General features: G+C 38.5%; 1 protein-coding gene and 1 non-coding gene across 2 annotated transcripts; one reads left to right on the forward strand and one right to left on the reverse strand.

The window, feature by feature from the left end:
- Positions 1-10,763: 10,763 nt before the first annotated feature.
- Positions 10,764-10,870, reverse strand: LOC145110462 (small nucleolar RNA R71). The gene has a single exon (XR_013709839.1). It is a non-coding gene; the product is annotated as a small nucleolar RNA R71 (small nucleolar RNA).
- A 1,069-nt stretch (positions 10,871-11,939) lies between these two features.
- Positions 11,940-12,692, forward strand: LOC145105491 (uncharacterized). The gene has a single exon (XM_079042584.1). It carries the CDS (start codon positions 11,940-11,942, stop codon positions 12,690-12,692), a length of 753 nt encoding a protein of 250 aa, XP_078898710.1.
- Positions 12,693-17,619: the final 4,927 nt, after the last annotated feature.

The raw sequence follows: 17,619 nt of genomic DNA on the forward strand, positions 1-17,619 counted from the left end.
TCATGGAGGGGTGCGCCAGATTTATGAAATGATATGAATCGTAGGGATTCCGGCAGCACAGACAGTTCAGACACTTTACGACATCGAGGTGAGTTACCTTCCAGTATAAGTGGGTCTACGGCCTCAATGCCGACCCACTAGTAGGGATTGTTTGTCGAGTGGTCGTCTTTGTGATAATTACTTGGGCTTGCCACTATTTGATGTGTTTTACATGCTAGTATAATATGATGTTAGGTGATAGTGGTAGTAAGGGGAATAGTCCCCGGTTACCGGTCGATAGGGTCGAAGGGGTGGTATGGTACCCAGCTATGCTAGACAGTATGATTATGTTATGTTATTATGTGGTTGTAGTAGGGGGTGAAATAGTCCCCGTAACCGGTTGACATAAACCGGAGGGGTAGGTCGGACACTCCGGTATGTCTGACAAGGGGTAGGTTAGGCACCCCGGTATGCCTAGCAGGATAGGTTGGGCACCCAGATATGCCTGACAGTATGTTTATAGTATGGTATGTGGTATGATGGGGGAACTTACTAAGCTACGTGCTTACAGTTTTCAGTTTTGTTTCAGGTACCTCTTCAGCGAAGGGGGAGGAGCCGGCACGGTAGCAGCGCATCGCACACATATGATTTCCGCATTTTGAGATCCATGAGATTGTACTCTGACATTATTACTATTTTATGTTATGGTTTTGAGACACGTGACTAAGGTTTTATGAAATGATATGAATCGTTGATGTTTTTTCAGTAAATTGTTTTATAAGTTACTTAATTAAAAACAAAATTTTTGGTCTTGAAAATTAGGATGTTACAGTATGAATCTCACATTGGTATTTTTCGTGAGTTGTAGGAAGGAAAGTGAAGAGATTTCGAGCATAGCCTTGCACAACTTGAAGAGTTCTCAAAAAATCAAGTGTTCTAAGGATCATACACGAAAATGGGTGTGTAAATGGAATGATCTTAGCACTAACATGTATATAAGCACTAGAGTTTTATAAGGAACTTACCCAAAATTCCTAGGACCGCTTGAAGATGTATCCTCCCTTGAAGGTGGTTCACGAAATCTTGAGAGAAAAAGAGAGTGTTTGGAGAGTAGAATGGGTTGTAAATGATTTTTGTGTGTGTGTGGATGTGGGATCGGCCCATCTCCCCCTTAAAGGGGGGGGGGAGGAGTGATGGCTTCCTTGATGTATGTTGGACAATTGAAAACCATGCATGGAAGATAGAGGCTTGTATTGTGTGGGAACATGAAGGGTAATAGGATGTAAAGACATTAGGTGCCAACATTAATCCTTATCTTTTTTTTCTTTTTTTTTTGTCTTGTCCCATGCTCTAACCGATTTTATTAAGTGTGTAGAGGGGTTTTCAGTTTTTGGGTGGCCGAGAACACCCTACACACCTTCAAGTTTTTCGGTTCTAAGATAGGTATGGGCTTTCGGTTTAATTTGGCCCAATAAAGGAGTTTTTGGCCAAAGGAAGGCCCAAAAGAAGGGGTTTTCAGCCCAATAAGGTGTGTATGGTTTTTGGGCTTAACTTGGCCCAATAGAAGGGTTTTCGGTCCAATAAGGTATTTGGGCCGAGAACTCCAAGCAAAGCCCAAAAATTGATTTTGTCTAACTATTGGATCAAACTTGGGCTTTCATGAGGTTATGACAACTTGATTCTAAGTGTGTGCACATATGTATTCAAATAACATTGTCGTTTGAATTTCACTATTTTGATGCAACAAGGTTACATAGAGGAGTTGTTTTGTACAAGCTTTATAGTCTCAACCCTAAATTTGCTAGTTGTGACAATATTTCACATTCATATGCCACATATACACCAAACACACATACATTGACATATATACACCAAATTTACATAGATTCACATACATATATCAAATATATGCCAATTTTCACATAATTTATACAACTATACATAGTTTGCAATTAAACTCAAATTTCACAATAAATAGAAGTAAATAGAACCTGTAGTGGCGGAAATTACTTAGTGTCGCCGGAAAATTGGTCCTCGTCGGAAAATACTCTCATCCGCCGGTACAGTAAACCCACGATGGTGACAAAGACAAAATGACCAAAAAAACTGAAATTGAAAAGTATTTTGCAGTTAATCATCAAATGGAGCTAGAAATCGATGTTATAAGAGAAAGACAAAGAGAAATTAGAAGTTGAAGTTACCTTTTACCCGAGATGCTGTTTTCGTGAGTTGAACTTGTTTAATTGAAGCCCTAAACCCTTTTGACCCGTAATCTCACAATGTTGGGGAGACTTTTTGTTGGAATCGACGATAACTCACAGAAAATGGGGGAAGAACGAACGAGACAACGATATGAATCGAACACAGGAAGGAAAAGTGAAGTCTGTGTCGTTTTTTTTTTTATCTGTGCAGGCCTTTAGCGGCGACACTTAAGGCTTTACCGCGACAACCAGCAACAACGGCGATTATCTTGTCTTTTTTTATTCCACAATTAGCGGCGACTATTTCGACCTTTTAGCGGCGACAAATTGTCGCCGATATTGGTTTTATGCGGAAAAGAGGCCCCAACCGTTGGATTAGATACTCGATCGGACGGCTGAGGCCTACCAGAAAGGGATAACGCGGATTCGGACAACAAGGTTTTAGCGGCGACACAATTAGCGGCGACATTGACTTTTAGCGGCGACAAAGGGTTGTGTCGCCGCTAAAAACCAATGTCGCCGCTAAAGCCTTGATTTCTTGTAGTGTACCACGGTGGTACCGGGATTCCTCTCGGGTCAGATAGGCCTGCTCTTCAACCCTATCTTTCTTTTATATATTTTACAACATGCATCAATATTTGTGCTTAAAGGTGTGAGTCGGAAGTGATAGATTTTTATGTGTTGTTTGTTGGGAAAAGATAGAAGTGATAGACAAGAAATATTGACGTGGCGCCAAATGTGGAATGGAAGAAATATAGTTGCTCCACCTTACACTTGGCCTATCACAGCAAGCTGTTTGGAATTAACATGGAGCACACTTTTTATTAAATCCTATTAAATGCCTTCTTTCCCTCAATAGATACATAACCAATGTATTTAGTTCCAATCTATAAGCTTTTACTATATATCACCCAACAGGGGCGTGTAAATTAGGCCACGAATCCATTTCTGTCATCAAACCAAAAAGACTTCGCTTCCATCTTCTTTCTCTAATCCAGAAATAATAGTTGTTCATCAAGATGATGATGATGATGATGATGATTATGATAGCGGGATTCGTGGAATCTGTAACAACACCCATCAAGACTTGGTTAGACACGATTCTAAACAGTCATAACACCACCAATATGGTGTTGAAGGAACTTGGTGTCGGTAGCTCTCCAGTTGACTGCGTCGTGTGCATGTCGAAGGTGGCATTGGGAGAAAGGGTGGCAATGCTAGAAAGGTGCAGTCATGGGTTTCATGTCAAGTGCGTTGAAGCATGGTTGAAAGAGCATCCAAACTGCCCACTGTGCAGAACCCCTGTATATCTCTGGTGTCCATGAAGACACCCATAAGAACAGTGTTTTCTTAAAAAGTTGCATGAGAATATCATTAGCTTCTGTGGCTTCATAAATGATCTTGAGATCATGGCCAGTTGGCTAACCAATTCTCTTAGCTCGGGTCTCTTCTCCGGTCTTTCTTAGAGCTGCCGTTACTTGTGATATATCCAATCGTTTGTCACATATATACTCTTAAACATACTTTTTTTTTCTTTTTGATTCTATATAATTTACTCGTGTAAACTTTCCTTCGGTTAGAGATATTTTTGTTTTTATTACTCATGTAAAGAAAATGGTGCGATAGAGCAGTATTATCCCGATGGTAAATTGGTAATGGCAGATCACGTACGGTCTTATCCATTTATGTCTCATTCAAAGGAAAAACTGTTGTGAAAACGTAAGGTCAAAATGGGCTTTTTGCTTAATCAACAATGAAAATGAGAACGGCAGCAGCTATACTCTTAATCTGGCAGGATACACGACGGCACGGGTTTGATGAAACAAACGTTATATATTTTTCGACAAAAAATGCTTTCTTCTTTACCTATTATAATAAAAGTTATTTTTGATAAAACAAAAAGAATATCTATGCATAGATATATAAATTTGAAAAAACTGTGAGGGTTTTTCTTCGATCAGTATACGATAATATCGTGTATATTGTAACATAACTTTCACCCATGGGGGGTTTAGAGGAGGGGCAAAGTGGGCAGCTCGTGTATATTGTAACATAACTTTCACCCATGGGGGGTTTAGAGGAGGGGCAAAGTGGGCAGCTGCACAGGGCCCAATTTTTTTTATTATATATTTTTATTTAAAAATACAAAATTATAATAAACATAAGGGCCCTTTTTTTCTTGTTCGTCCTGAGCCTTTAAGAATATTTCATTTTTCAGGACCGGCCCTGCTTTCACCATTTATTGTAAAATCGTTGATTTTAGAAAGAGGATTTAAGAAAAATAGAAAATTTCAGATATAACATATAGAGATAATATAACATGTATGGGACTGTATTTAGCTATTAGACTCAAAAAATCAAACTTTAAATAGTTAGTTTAGAGTAAGAAAATCCTAAGTTAATATTAAATAAGGTTAAGTCATTACCATGGCACTACTCTTATTGGTCTACGTAAGTCAGGGTCAAACTTTGAATAAAGAATCTACGTACGAGTCCTAATTATGCAATAGGGATTCAAACACTACCCATATTTTGTAATTTACTATAGACCACTACTGTAATATCTTCTCCAAATTAGCTATTTGAAAACGATCTTTCTAAGTGCTTCTCACTACGTACTTTACACGTATTAATTGATAACCCATCTTCATAATATATACTGAACACGTATATATATACCTGCACCTTCATGTGTTTTAACTATTATTATACCAATTAAAACAGTTCCACTTCCCTTATTATCACTACCTAACAATGGATCAAGTCTTGAGAACCTTGAAGACAGAAATGACGGCTGCATTTGTTGGTGGCACGTCCACTTTCGTGGTGACTTTTTGGTTCCTTTCAGGAAGACAGCCACCACCATCATGGTGGTCTGCTGCATTGAGGTTGCTCAACAGATCCAACAAAACCATGGTAATTGCAGTAGAGAAAGAAGGTGTCGTGTTTGATTGCATAGTCTGTCTTTCTGAAGTGTCCCAGGAAGACCAGTACAGAAAGCTTCCAAACTGCAACCATGGCGTCCAATTCCATGCTCATTGTATTGATGCGTGGTTGAAAAATCATAGCAGCTGTCCAATGTGCAGAAGCAACATCCCCCGCCCATTGTCTCAACGCCTAAAAGCATATGTTTTGCAACATCTCCTCGAAGAGGTTATCTCCTATTGTCACTCAGCCTTAGATAACGTAGCTAGCTCTATTGAAGATTGTCGAGACTTTTGAACATATAGATTGAAAAGATGGTTTGTGTGCAAAAGAGCATACTGTAATTTTCTTGTAACCAGATGTAGTTTAATTTTAACAATTATTAATTTGATATGGGGGATTTTTATTTTATTTTTTGTTTATTATGTATATAGAATTCAATATAAATTTTTGAATAAATGAAAAAAAAACATATATAGATTGAATTCGTGTTGGTTGTTATCGTGGTCAACATCAAAATGGGTGATCGACGTGCGGAAGTAGTAGAACCCCACCCTTGTTTTGTCAATAAATGACGTCAGCAACAATTAGAATATGTCGATCATCTTTTGTTCAATTTAGTCGGCTCGTAGTGGTTTCAGTAGATCTTTCTTTCTACACATTATTATGGGTGATTTGGAATGACAGGGACAAAGCAATCGTCAGGGCAAAGTATTTGTGTGGGGCTTCAAATAACGCTATGTGCCACCGTCAATCGTCATCACCTTAAGATCGGGTCGATCGACCTTGGTTTGTTATTTTATTTTATGATTGTTTGATTAATTTGTAATAATCGAAAAAAGAAATATATTAAGTAGTATGAATAAGCTTAAATTTTAATTTATATAGTATCATTTAATTATATTGATGAGCTTTTTATTCCCACAAAAATACACAATATATAAAACATAACAAAGACCCGTTTAAAGCGATACTTGGATGAATTTTCTAACAATTTTAAGAATATAAAACTGTAATTAATTGAAATATGTAATATTAGAGAATTACCATTAAAAGGAGTCCTGCCATTCCATCGACAAATAAACAATTTTTTTATATAATTGAAATAGATTATATATATATATATATATATATATATATATATATATATATATATATATATATATATATATATATATATATATATAGAGAGAGAGAGAGAGAGAGAGGAATGATCATTTGAGAACTTATAGTTTCCCAAGAACCCGAGAACCAAACGAGAATCGTTAGATCAAAATAAACGATGGTTAGGATGTTTTGTGACATTTTTGTAAATACCTGGGAAAGAAAAGACACGGGAGCATGTTTTTGAAATGAATCAGGGGTATTTTAGGATAACAAAATTCATACCCATTTATCGAACTGAATCACATCAACCTTTACGCTCTCTCGCCCTCTTCATCCCACCTCTCTCTACCCTTCATTCCACCTCCGACAATGAATCGCAGAAAGAATAGACTAACGGTGTGTTATGGATCGACAGATCGATGGCATTCCTCACCAATGGTGATTTTATTAAAGAGTAGCTACCTAGGGTTTTCGAAGGGTTGAAATCGATTTCGATTTCTGATTTTTTTTTTATACAACCGTGTTTCCGATTTGCCGATCAGACATGTAAGCGGAGATAAATAAAAAGAAACTCGAATGGCTGTGATGGTGGAATTTGTTCCAGAGTTTCCGATTCGTCGACTCCCGACCCTCTCACACAGATACTTGTGTCGTCGGATGTTGTGCTCCATTTCACATCAGCTTCTTCCATTCAGTGTTTCTTTCCGACTTCTTCTCCTTGATTTCAGGTGCTTCTCTTACCTCTATACCTTAAAAATGTATGTATACGCTTTGTAATCAGTTACTTGGTTTGAAAATATTTCTCCTTTATGCATTGTTTTCTCTATTTCGATTTTGTTGAGTTTGATTGCTTGCATTTTCCTTTTGTGCATTGTTATCCATCATAATTCATAAACTTATGGGTTTTATTGGAGTAATCTAGTTTGGTTATAAATGTGGTTGGGTAATATAGTTATTTAATGTTTCTTGGTGGATAACCAGGATCCACCTGCATGTTTCATTTATAGGTTGCGAGTTTTAAATGCTCATATTCTACATAGGACAACAATATGAAGATTCAGGCAGAAGCTAAAAAGACAAATGAGTTCACTAAAGAGCTTGACAGGTGATTATTTTTTAAGCTTGAGTTTTTTTTTATTTTAATTTTTCTTTTCATTATATTTACTTGTTTTGGTTTTAAATATATACTACAGCTTACCAGATATAATTGATGAAATTGCCAAAGAGGAAGAAAAAAGCAAGAGACATGAAAGGCGTGTTGTTGCCAAAAAAGAAAGACTAAAATCATGTCCACCACGTCTAGGGAGACACAAGTAAGTTTAGGGTTGAATTTGTAAAATAGCAATTTTCTTGTTTTTAGGAATGTAAGTTTAGTGTTGAATGTGTAAAATTGGGGTTGAATGTTATTCGGATTTGAACCTGCACCTGTTCAAGTGTTGTTATATGAAGAAATCACTGGTTCTTTAAGGAAACTCAAGGTTTGCCTTTTTTACAATTATATTTTATTTTTATAATGATAATAAATATAGATTTGTGAATGTTGTAAAGATTATATTATTTTGTAGGCATGTTGCACCCTTGCGAGAGACAGATACAAGAGCCTTGAGAAAAGAGGAATAATTGTGCCTAATGCTAAGAGTGGCAGGTATTGTTACTCGATCATTTTTTTTAACAAACCATGATGTGTGAATGGCTAGTAAGATCCCCCACATTACTATGTTAAATAGTCTTATTATGTGAAACTAGAATTTGTGTGGTATCACATCAAGTGTATTAACTACATACTGTGTAATAATCTCCCACTTATAATTATATTTTTGGTGGCTAATTAGACAATCATATATATTTTGTGTGACTGGTTAGTATGCTCACCTACATTATACTGTTAGCAGCCTTTTGATTTCCATATGAGATTTTTCATTTTCATGTCAAGGCTATGACTACATGTCATCACTTTTTTATTAAAAAAAACAAATTGTTATTAGTTTTGTAAATAGAATGTGTACAGATATCTTATGATAAAATAGTCGTTATGTTGAATTTAATGTGAGGAGGGTTTTTTTTTTTTGCTTCATATATAGGAAATGATTAACAACATAGGATGAAACTGATATGCAACAAGATAGAGCTTTTATGCAACATTTGTGGTGTTCCATATGGAGCTTGTATCCAGGTAACCCCTTGTTATTGATATGTGCATATTTAGCTATATATTTAGTATAGATTTTGATTATTTATTAGCTAATTATTTACATATTATGGACAAAAGGTACTTAATAGTGTTCAAATTGTATTTTCAGCTCAAAAGAAAAGCTCGGAGGTAAAAGGAATCAGGAGGTACAATCGAAAGCTCAGGAACTGAAGAAAGAAGAAAAATGCTAAATCCTGAAGCTACTCGGCGAGTAGGGACGTCTACTCGACGAGTACATACGAAGATTCTCGAAGCAACACGTAAAGTCCTTGCCGTATACAGATTCCTCAAGGGGACTCGACGAGTCGGTTGTCTACTCGACGAGTAGCCCCTGTTTTGAGAAATCTATAAATAGAAGCCACAAACCCGAATTGACTCTCTCTCTGGCTTTTGGGAAGCTTACTTGGCGACTAAGGAGATTGCTGGAGATCTGAAGAGCGTGAGAAGAACCCTAATCCTCAATTCTAAGAAGACTAAGGCAACTTAGGTTTAATTTTCCACTTCACTTTTGAATAGAACTATGTCTAGCTTGTTTGAATTCGTTTTTAGTTTGTTATCTACTGCAATTATGAACTAATTTCGTTAGTTTCTGTTTAGGATAGACAAGTTTGCTCCTATGGATTAATTTACTATTTTGATTAATTTTTATTGGTGAATCTTGTTAATTTAAGCTTGTTAAAGACCCTTATGCATTAACCATAACTATTTTCTATTAATTGCTAAGTAATTAAGCTGCATGAACATCTCTTAATTGCTTATCTCATATGCTTTATGTGAACACATTGCTATATGCTTAGGATTATTGAATACGAAACTAGGATTAACTAGAGAATGGGTAAATTAATGTGTGAGCGTGTGTGATACACCATCAAAAAGAGGTTAATTGAATCACCAATTTAATTAGCTAACTACAAGTCTTATGTAACCCGAATAATTAAACTAGGGAATTTATTAGTTTAACCACTTGATCACTACTTAAATTAATCTATTTTTCTAAGGATTGGTAATAACGAATGTGAATCTAATCACCTTACTCGGTAGCCAAATAACAATTAATCCATTACATTACCATAAAAATTAACCATAGGAGTAAATGAGTTGAACCTAAACAGAAACCCTTTTGATCATTGAATTTAGTCTGTTTTTACGTGTTTTCAGCCATTAGTTGATTAGTTAAGTTGTAGTTAAGTTTCTAGTCTTGCAAAACTAGAGAAAACCCCTCCTATTTTATTATTTGTTTTAGATAATATTAGTAATTAGTTTAATTTCCGTTCCCTGAGTTCGATACCCTACTTATTTAACTATACCACAATTGATAGGTCCACTGCCTTTGTGTGTCTAATTCGTAAGTGAAAAGTAGGATAAAACTAGTTAATTTAACACACATCAAGTTTTTGGCGGTGTTGCCGGGGAACGGTTCAAAATTTTATTCTAATTTCTAGTATTATCGATCCTTTGTGTGAGATTAATCTTGCACAAAGTTACTGCTTTAGTAGTCTAGGTATTAGGTTTAGTTTTAATTTTATCTGATTTGTTAGAATTCTTTGTTTGATTTTTTTCATTTTTAGCGTTGAACTCGCCGAGTGCACTCGAAGCTACTCGACGAGTCCATCGATCAAACTCAGTTTCGTTTTTATTTTATTTTTGTTCTTTTTACGCGTGTTTTCTGTTTTCTTTACAGTTCGTTTATGACCAGGGGAGGAGGTACACCTTTGATCCCACCGTTTGAAGACCCAGAAGCAACCTTGAGGAAAAACAAAGGCAAGAACGTAGGAGAAACCGCAACATCGACGAATTCACCGTTGAAGAATCTAAAAGCTGTTTTTAGTAAGAAAATGAGCAAGAAAGTAGGAGAATCCAGCATATTTTCAGAGGCGGACGGGGACCCGAATAAGGATGATATTGTTTACGAATCCGAAAAAGAAGAAAGCGAATCCGAAGGAGGAAGCGACATAGAAGATGAACTAGCAAACACCATGGCGAACATCGATGAAGTTCCCATGGGTGAATGGAAGAAAAGGATGCGTGACGACACCGGCCCGAGACTCGTGCAACCCGCGATTCCCGTAACTGCCACCTTTGAACTTAAAGGCCACATATTTGCTCAACTTAAGGAGATTCCATTCTACGGGAAGGATCACAAAGATGCATACAAGCATCTTGACGAAGTCAATGGCATAGCCGACTACTTCAATGTCCCTAATGTGGCTCGCGACACTATCTTGCTTCGTATGCTACCTGTCACATTCAAGGGAGCTGCAAAGGATTAGCTGAAATCACTTCCCCCAGGATCCATCACTACATGGGCTAAAATGAAAGAAGAATTCATAGACCAGTTTTGTCCGCCTTCAAAAATAGCCAAGTTGAAGAAAGCCATAGCTAATTTTGAACCACAAGTTGGAGAGTCACTATATGAGGCGTGGGAAAGGTACAAAGGCTTACTAAGGAATTGCCCACATCACGATCTAAACAGCCAACAAGAAGTCTCCATTTTCTATGATGGAGTAAATGTGACAACTAGGCAACTCCTTGATTCGCAAGGACCACTCACAAAGAAAGCACCCCCGGTGATAAAGGCTTTAATTGAAGAATTCTCTAAGAACTCTAGAGAATATCACAACCCAAGGAATGACATGACTCGAGGGTCGGTAAATTCCATTACAGATGACATGGCAGCAATGATGGCAAAGTTGGAAAGCATGGATCGAAGAATGACAAAGATGGACCAATCCATCTACGCGATAAGAGTGGGATGTGAGAATTGTAGGGGGCCCCACCTAACTAAAGATTGTGATCTTGACGAGAACGGGAATCGGAAGGTGCAAGTGTGCTATTCAAGTGGTGATCGGTTTGATGACAACTAGCAAAAACCAAAGAAGGAATGGCTACCTTATGATGAGTACAAAAAGACAAGGGAAGAAAAGTATAAGCAAAAATAGAGAGGCTTTTATCAAAAGGAGGAATCGGTGCATGAAAAGAAATCAGATTTGGAACACATGCTTACAAGATTCGTGGCCGCATCCAAAAAAAGACACAATGATGCTGATGCTACACTCAAAGATCAACAAAATATGTTGAGAGAACACCAACTTATGATGAAAGATCAACAAGACTTGCTTAGGAATCAGCAAGCATCTATTCTCAACATAGGAAAGCAGCTGGGGCAACTTGCACAACAAGTGAATGAGAGAAGACCGGGTGGACTTCCTAGTAATACCGAAAGTAACCCGAAAGGTGCACATATAAATATTGTGACAACTAGGAGTGGGAAGATTATAACTCCTCTGACCCCTATTCAGCAAGAAGATCCTAAACTGGTGCAAGAGGATAAAGAAGAACATGAAGAATTGAAGAATCCCGACTCGACTCGCCGAGTCGACGTTACGGACTCGACGAGTCCCCCACCTGAACAGAAAAGCCAGCCTCCTGTTAAGCCATATCAGCCTCCACTTCCCTTTCCGGCTCGAGCTAGACAAGAAATAAATGAAGTTGACTACCAGAAGTTTCTGGAACACATAAAGGCTCTCCAAATTAATATGCCATTCATAGAAGCGGTTGCACAAATGCCGAAATATGCCAAATTCCTCAAGGAGCTTCTGACTAATAGAAAGAAGATGGAAGAGGTGAAGAAAGTGGTCCTAAACGAGAATTGTTCAGCTGCCATGTTGAATATACTACCTAATAAGAAGGATGATCCAGGAAGCTTAACATTGCCTTGCCAATTTGGAAACTTAGCCACCATTTATGCATGGGCTGATTCAGGAGCAAGCGTAAATCTCATACCATACTCTTTTTTCAAGAAATTAGATCTTCTGGAGCCAAGGCCAATTCGAATGGCGATTTACCTAGCCAATAAAATGGTCACATTTCCGAGAGGAATATGTGAAGATCTTTTGGTGAAGGTTGATAAGTTCGTATTTCCCGCAGACTTTATAGTTTTAGACATGGAAGCAGATCCTCAAGTCCCGATAATACTTGGAAGACCTTTTCTTAACACCGCAAGTGCTATAGTTGACATGCGAGATTCTAAACTTACCCTTCGGGTAGGAGACGAATCAGTCACTTTTGGAGTCGATCAAGCCATGAAGCATCCAAGGAATAGCGATGACACAGCATTTTCGGTTGACATGTTGGAAGAATTGATGGAGGAGTGGAACGTAGATGAGCCGAACAAGTCCACCGTCACATATGAAGAAGAATTGGATGCGGAAAGAGACCTGCTGGAATTAGAAAGACTGCTCGAGGAAGCTGAGTATAATGATCTAATCAGAAGTGCAGAACACATGTAGTTCAACGCCAAAGAAGACTTAACCTGTAGTTCAACGCCAAAGAAGACTTAACCTGAACATGTAGTTCAACGCCAAAGAAGACTTAACCTGTAGTTCACTGACATTAAAGGAATTAGTCCAGCTTATTGTTCTCATAAGATTAACTTAGAAGATGGAGCTAAACCTGTAGTTCAACGCCAAAGAAGACTTAACCTGAACATGCAAGAAGTTGTGAAGAAGGAGGTCGTTAAACTACTAGATGCCAGAATCATTTACTCAATCTCCGATAGCCCATGGGTGAGTCTGGTGCAAGTGGTACCAAAGAAAGGAGAAATGACGATGGTGGCCAATGAAAATAACGAGTTAATTCCAACTAGAACAGTAACGGGGTGGCGCGTTTGCATTGACTACAGGAAATTGAATGACGCTGCATGCAAGGATCACTTTCCATTGCCATTCATCGATCAAATGCTCGAAAGACTCTCCGGCCATTTATATTATTGTTTTCTTGATGGGTTTTCGGGGTATTTCTAAATTCCAATACACCCACAAGACCAAGAGAAGACCACTTTTACATGCCCAAGTGGAACATTTGCATATAGACGCATGCCCTTTGGGTTATGCAATGCACCAGCTACTTTCCAAAGGTGCATGATGGCTATTTTTCATGATATGATCGAGAAGTTTATGGAGGTCTTCATGGATGATTTATCGGTGTTCGGGGTCATATTTTGAAGATTGTTTATCTAATTTGGACTTTATGCTAGCTAGATGTGAGAAGACAAACCTTGTCCTTAATTAGGAAAAGTGCCACTTCATGGTGAAAGAAGGAATAGTATTGGGTCACAAAGTTTCAAGGAAAGGGATAGAAGTGGATAGAGCAAAAGTGGACACAATAGCTAAGCTACCCCCTCCAACTAATGTGAAAGGGGTAAGGAGTTTTCTTGGCCATGCGGGATTTTATCGTCGCTTCATTAAAGATTTTTTGAAGATTACTAGGCCGTTGACTCAATTACTCTTAAAGGATGCCCCATTTGATTTTTCCAAGGAATGTCATGAAGCATTTCATTTGTTAAAGTAAAGATTAACCACTACTCCTATCATGATAGCACCAAATTGGAATCTTCCTTTCGAGCTAATGTGTGATGCTAGTGACTATGCGGTGGGAGCTGTTTTGGGACAAAGAGTTGAGAAGCATTTTCAGTCGATCTACTATGCAAGCAAAACCTTGAACCCAACTCAAGAGAACTACACTACTACCGAGAAGGAGCTACTTGTTGTGGTATACGCTTTTGATAAGTTCCGCCCTTATTTAGTATTGTCCAAGACCATAGTTTTTACCGACCATTCGGACCTAAAGTATCTTTTTACTAAACAAGATGCTAAGCCCCGATTGATACGCTGGGTCTTACTTTTGCAAGAGTTTGACATTGAAATACGCGATAAAAAGGGAATGGAAAACGTAGCTGACGACCATTTGTCAAGATTAGAGAACCCGCATTTGGAGGAGTTGGAAGAAAACAAGATTGGAGACGATTTTCCCGATGAATATCTTTTAGTAGTATCCGGAGAAATGCCATGGTTTGCGGATATAGCTAACTACTTAGCAACCAATTACATTCCAAAAGACTTGACCCGCCAACAAAAGAAGAAATTCTTTTCAAAAATTAAGTACTACTTTTGGGATGAGTCGTATCTTTTCCGAAGCTGCGCAGACGGAATGATAAGAAGATGTGTATTCGGGAAAGAAAGTCGAGAAATCTTGGCACACTGTCATAGCGGGCCCGCCGGAGGACATCATGGAGCACACTACACAGCTAGGAAGATTTTTGATATTGGGTTTTATTGGCCCAAAATTTTTAAAGATGCTGCTAAATTTGTCAAAGAATGTGATTCGTGTCAACGAGCGGGAAATATATCATCCCAAAATGAGATGCCCCAACATAGTATTCAAATTTGTGAGATATTTGATGTGTGGAGTATTGATTTTAGGGGACCTTTCCCAATGTCCAAAGGGAATAAATACATCTTGGTGGCGGTCGATTACGTGTCTAAATGGGCGGAAGCACAAGCATTACCAACTAATTTGGAGTTCCTAAAGCTCTTATTAGTGACCGGGGCACTCACTTTGCAAACGATCAATTAGCCAAAGTATTGAAAAACTATGGGGTACATCATAGGTTCTCCACATCTTATCATCCACAAACTAGTGGCCAAACTGAAGTGAAAAATAGGGCGTTAAAGAGGATTTTAGAGAGATCGGTTGGAGGAAATCGAAAGGAATGGTCGGATAAATTAGATGATGCACTTTGGGCCTTTCGAACAGCTTTCAAAACACCTATTGTACTACACCATATAGGCTAGTTTATGGAAAGAATTGCCACTTACCGGTAGAAATTGAGCATAAAGCTTTTTGGGTTGTAAAGATGTGCAATTTTGAGTTGGCTGAACTTCGAACCAACCGGTTGATGCAAATGAATGCCCTTGAAGAGCTTAGAAATGAGGCCTACACTAGTTCCTTGATATACAAAGAAAAGACAAAGAGTTGGCATGACAAAAGATTAAAGGGTAATAAGGACTTTCATGAAGGACAAAAAGTGTTACTCTTCAATTCAAGGTTCAAACTTTTCCCGGGGAATGGTGAAGACACGATGGGATGGTCCATTTATAGTGAAGCAAGTTTTTCCACATGGAGCTGTTGAACTTATATCGAGAGACGGAACACCTTTCAAGGTGAATGGACATAGAGTGAAGAAATATGAAGAAGGAATTCCAAGAGATGAAGGTCTTGAAGAAGGGCTGCTTCTAGGAGGAACTATAGAAACTTAGAGCGGGAAGGAGTCCAGCTAATGACTCCTTAAAAAGAAGCGCTTCTGGGAGGCAACCCGCGTTTAGAGTTTGCTTTCTTTTTCCATTATTTTTCATTTTTATTTTAAGTTTTTCTTAGGATCTGCTTTTATCATTCTTCTTCTGAGCTTCTGATGATTGCTTGAGGGCAAGCAATGCTCAAGTGTGGGGTGTGGCATACAATTTAAAAACTCGATGTTTTTAGCTTTCTGAATAAAAGACTCGTCGAGTCCCTAAACCTGCTCGGCGAGTCCATTTAAGAAATCCCGATCAAACGCGGAATCGCGAAACTACTCGGCGAGTAGGTACACCTACTCGGCGAGTCCACGTATTTGCCCGAAAAAAAAAATTATATATATATATATATATATATATATATATATATATATATATATATATATATATATATATATCACATTCAGTAAAAGGGGTTTTTAACCCTAATTGTAAAACACTTCAAACATTCCACATAGCAGCCGCCCTACACGACGAGCAAGATCCTCTCAAGCTCTCATCTTGATTTCTTTCATTTTCTTGCAATTCCAACTCAAAGGTAACTATTTTTCACTCTTAATCTGTTAAAAGTTTCAATCTTTGGTGAAGTTATACCCTTAATTTCTGCAAAATCCCGATTTTGACTAAACTTGGATTCTAGGGTTTTGAATTCTTGTTAAATTAGGACGTTTTAGACAAAATTTCTTACATATTTATGCTCCTGGAACATACCGAAGCAAACCCCTGGAGTAATTTATAAATTTGGCCGGATAATTCCATCTAACAGAACTGGACTCGCACAGTTCGTCCTGCTCGCCGAGTCGGTTCGTGGACTCGGCGAGTCCAGGTTGCAGAAGCCAGAAACTTTTATGTTTTTAATCTTTCTGTGTTTTGTTTTTGGTTTGTTTGTTTGTGTTTTGCAGGAAGAATGTCTAGAAGAGGGCAGAGTTCTAGGAGAGGTGGCTATGGGGATCTTCCATGGCTAAACTTTCCATGCATTACCTCAAAATCTTCCCTTGCTCGTGCAAAAAACAGACTGGAAGCGTTAAAGCGCAAGGAAATATATGTCCCTAATGATATTGACTGGCACTGGATTGGTCAAGTTGGGTTGGAGGAAGAGTTGACCCCTTATTTGGTCAAGTCTTTCAACAATGAGGGGATGACTATAGTTTGCGACGGCTGGAGCCGACTCTTTAAGATTCAAGAGCCCGTTTATCAAGAGTAGTGCTGGGAGTTCTTTTCTACCATTTTCTTCTGAGGTGGTAGTGACTACTACAACCCAAACATTATATCTTTCTGTCTCGGAGGGGAGCTGCACCAATGCAGCATTGCAGAGCTTGCATGGAGGATGGGGATCTATGATCAAGAAGTGATAATGACTGATAGTTTTGAAACATTGTCACAAAGACCTGCCAGAGGAAGTGGTTGCCTCGACCTGGTGGAACACAATCGCCAACCGGGTCTATATTCCGTCATCTGCTCAAGAGGGGAGTATTCGTTCCCCAATCCATCGCCTAATTCATCGTCTTGTCGCGAGTACCATTAATATGCGCAAGGATGATGATAAGGTGCCCACCCTTGACATTTTCTACATGTGGAGTATTATCACTCCCGATATTTTCTGCAACTTGCCTTATTGTTTGGCAAAGTATTTAGCAGAGGGTGCAGTCAAGGAACGGATCATCTCCAAGATTAATGGGGGCATGTTTGTCACAAGATTAGCAAGGACATATGGTATTTTGGAACAAGGGGCCGCTCGGATGTCGACCATGATTCCTACTCCTCCTTTCAGCACTACATTATTTTGGAGGGCAAGAATCGTGGAAGATTTTGGTGGAGGACCTTTTAGCATCCCTCATGCGGATGAGGTGTTAGTGCCGGAGGAGCCGGGAAGAAGGGTAAAGCAAAGGCGGGAGCAAGTTCGGGAAGACCCACCGTTCATTCCGGTGGATGATGTGTTACCCATGGATTGGTATAAGGTTGAAGCAAGAAGTTACCAAGACGACCTTGGTAGAAGTATGAATTATAACAACGAGTCATTTGTTTATCTATTTGAATAAATGAACATCGCGCCAAGGCCCGAACCCGGATTCCCTTATGTGCCAAG

This window comes from Lactuca virosa, chromosome 4, assembly GCF_052849685.1.
Source record: "Lactuca virosa cultivar CGN04683 chromosome 4, Lactuca_virosa_CGN04683_v6, whole genome shotgun sequence".
Classification (NCBI taxonomy): domain Eukaryota; kingdom Viridiplantae; phylum Streptophyta; class Magnoliopsida; order Asterales; family Asteraceae; genus Lactuca; species Lactuca virosa.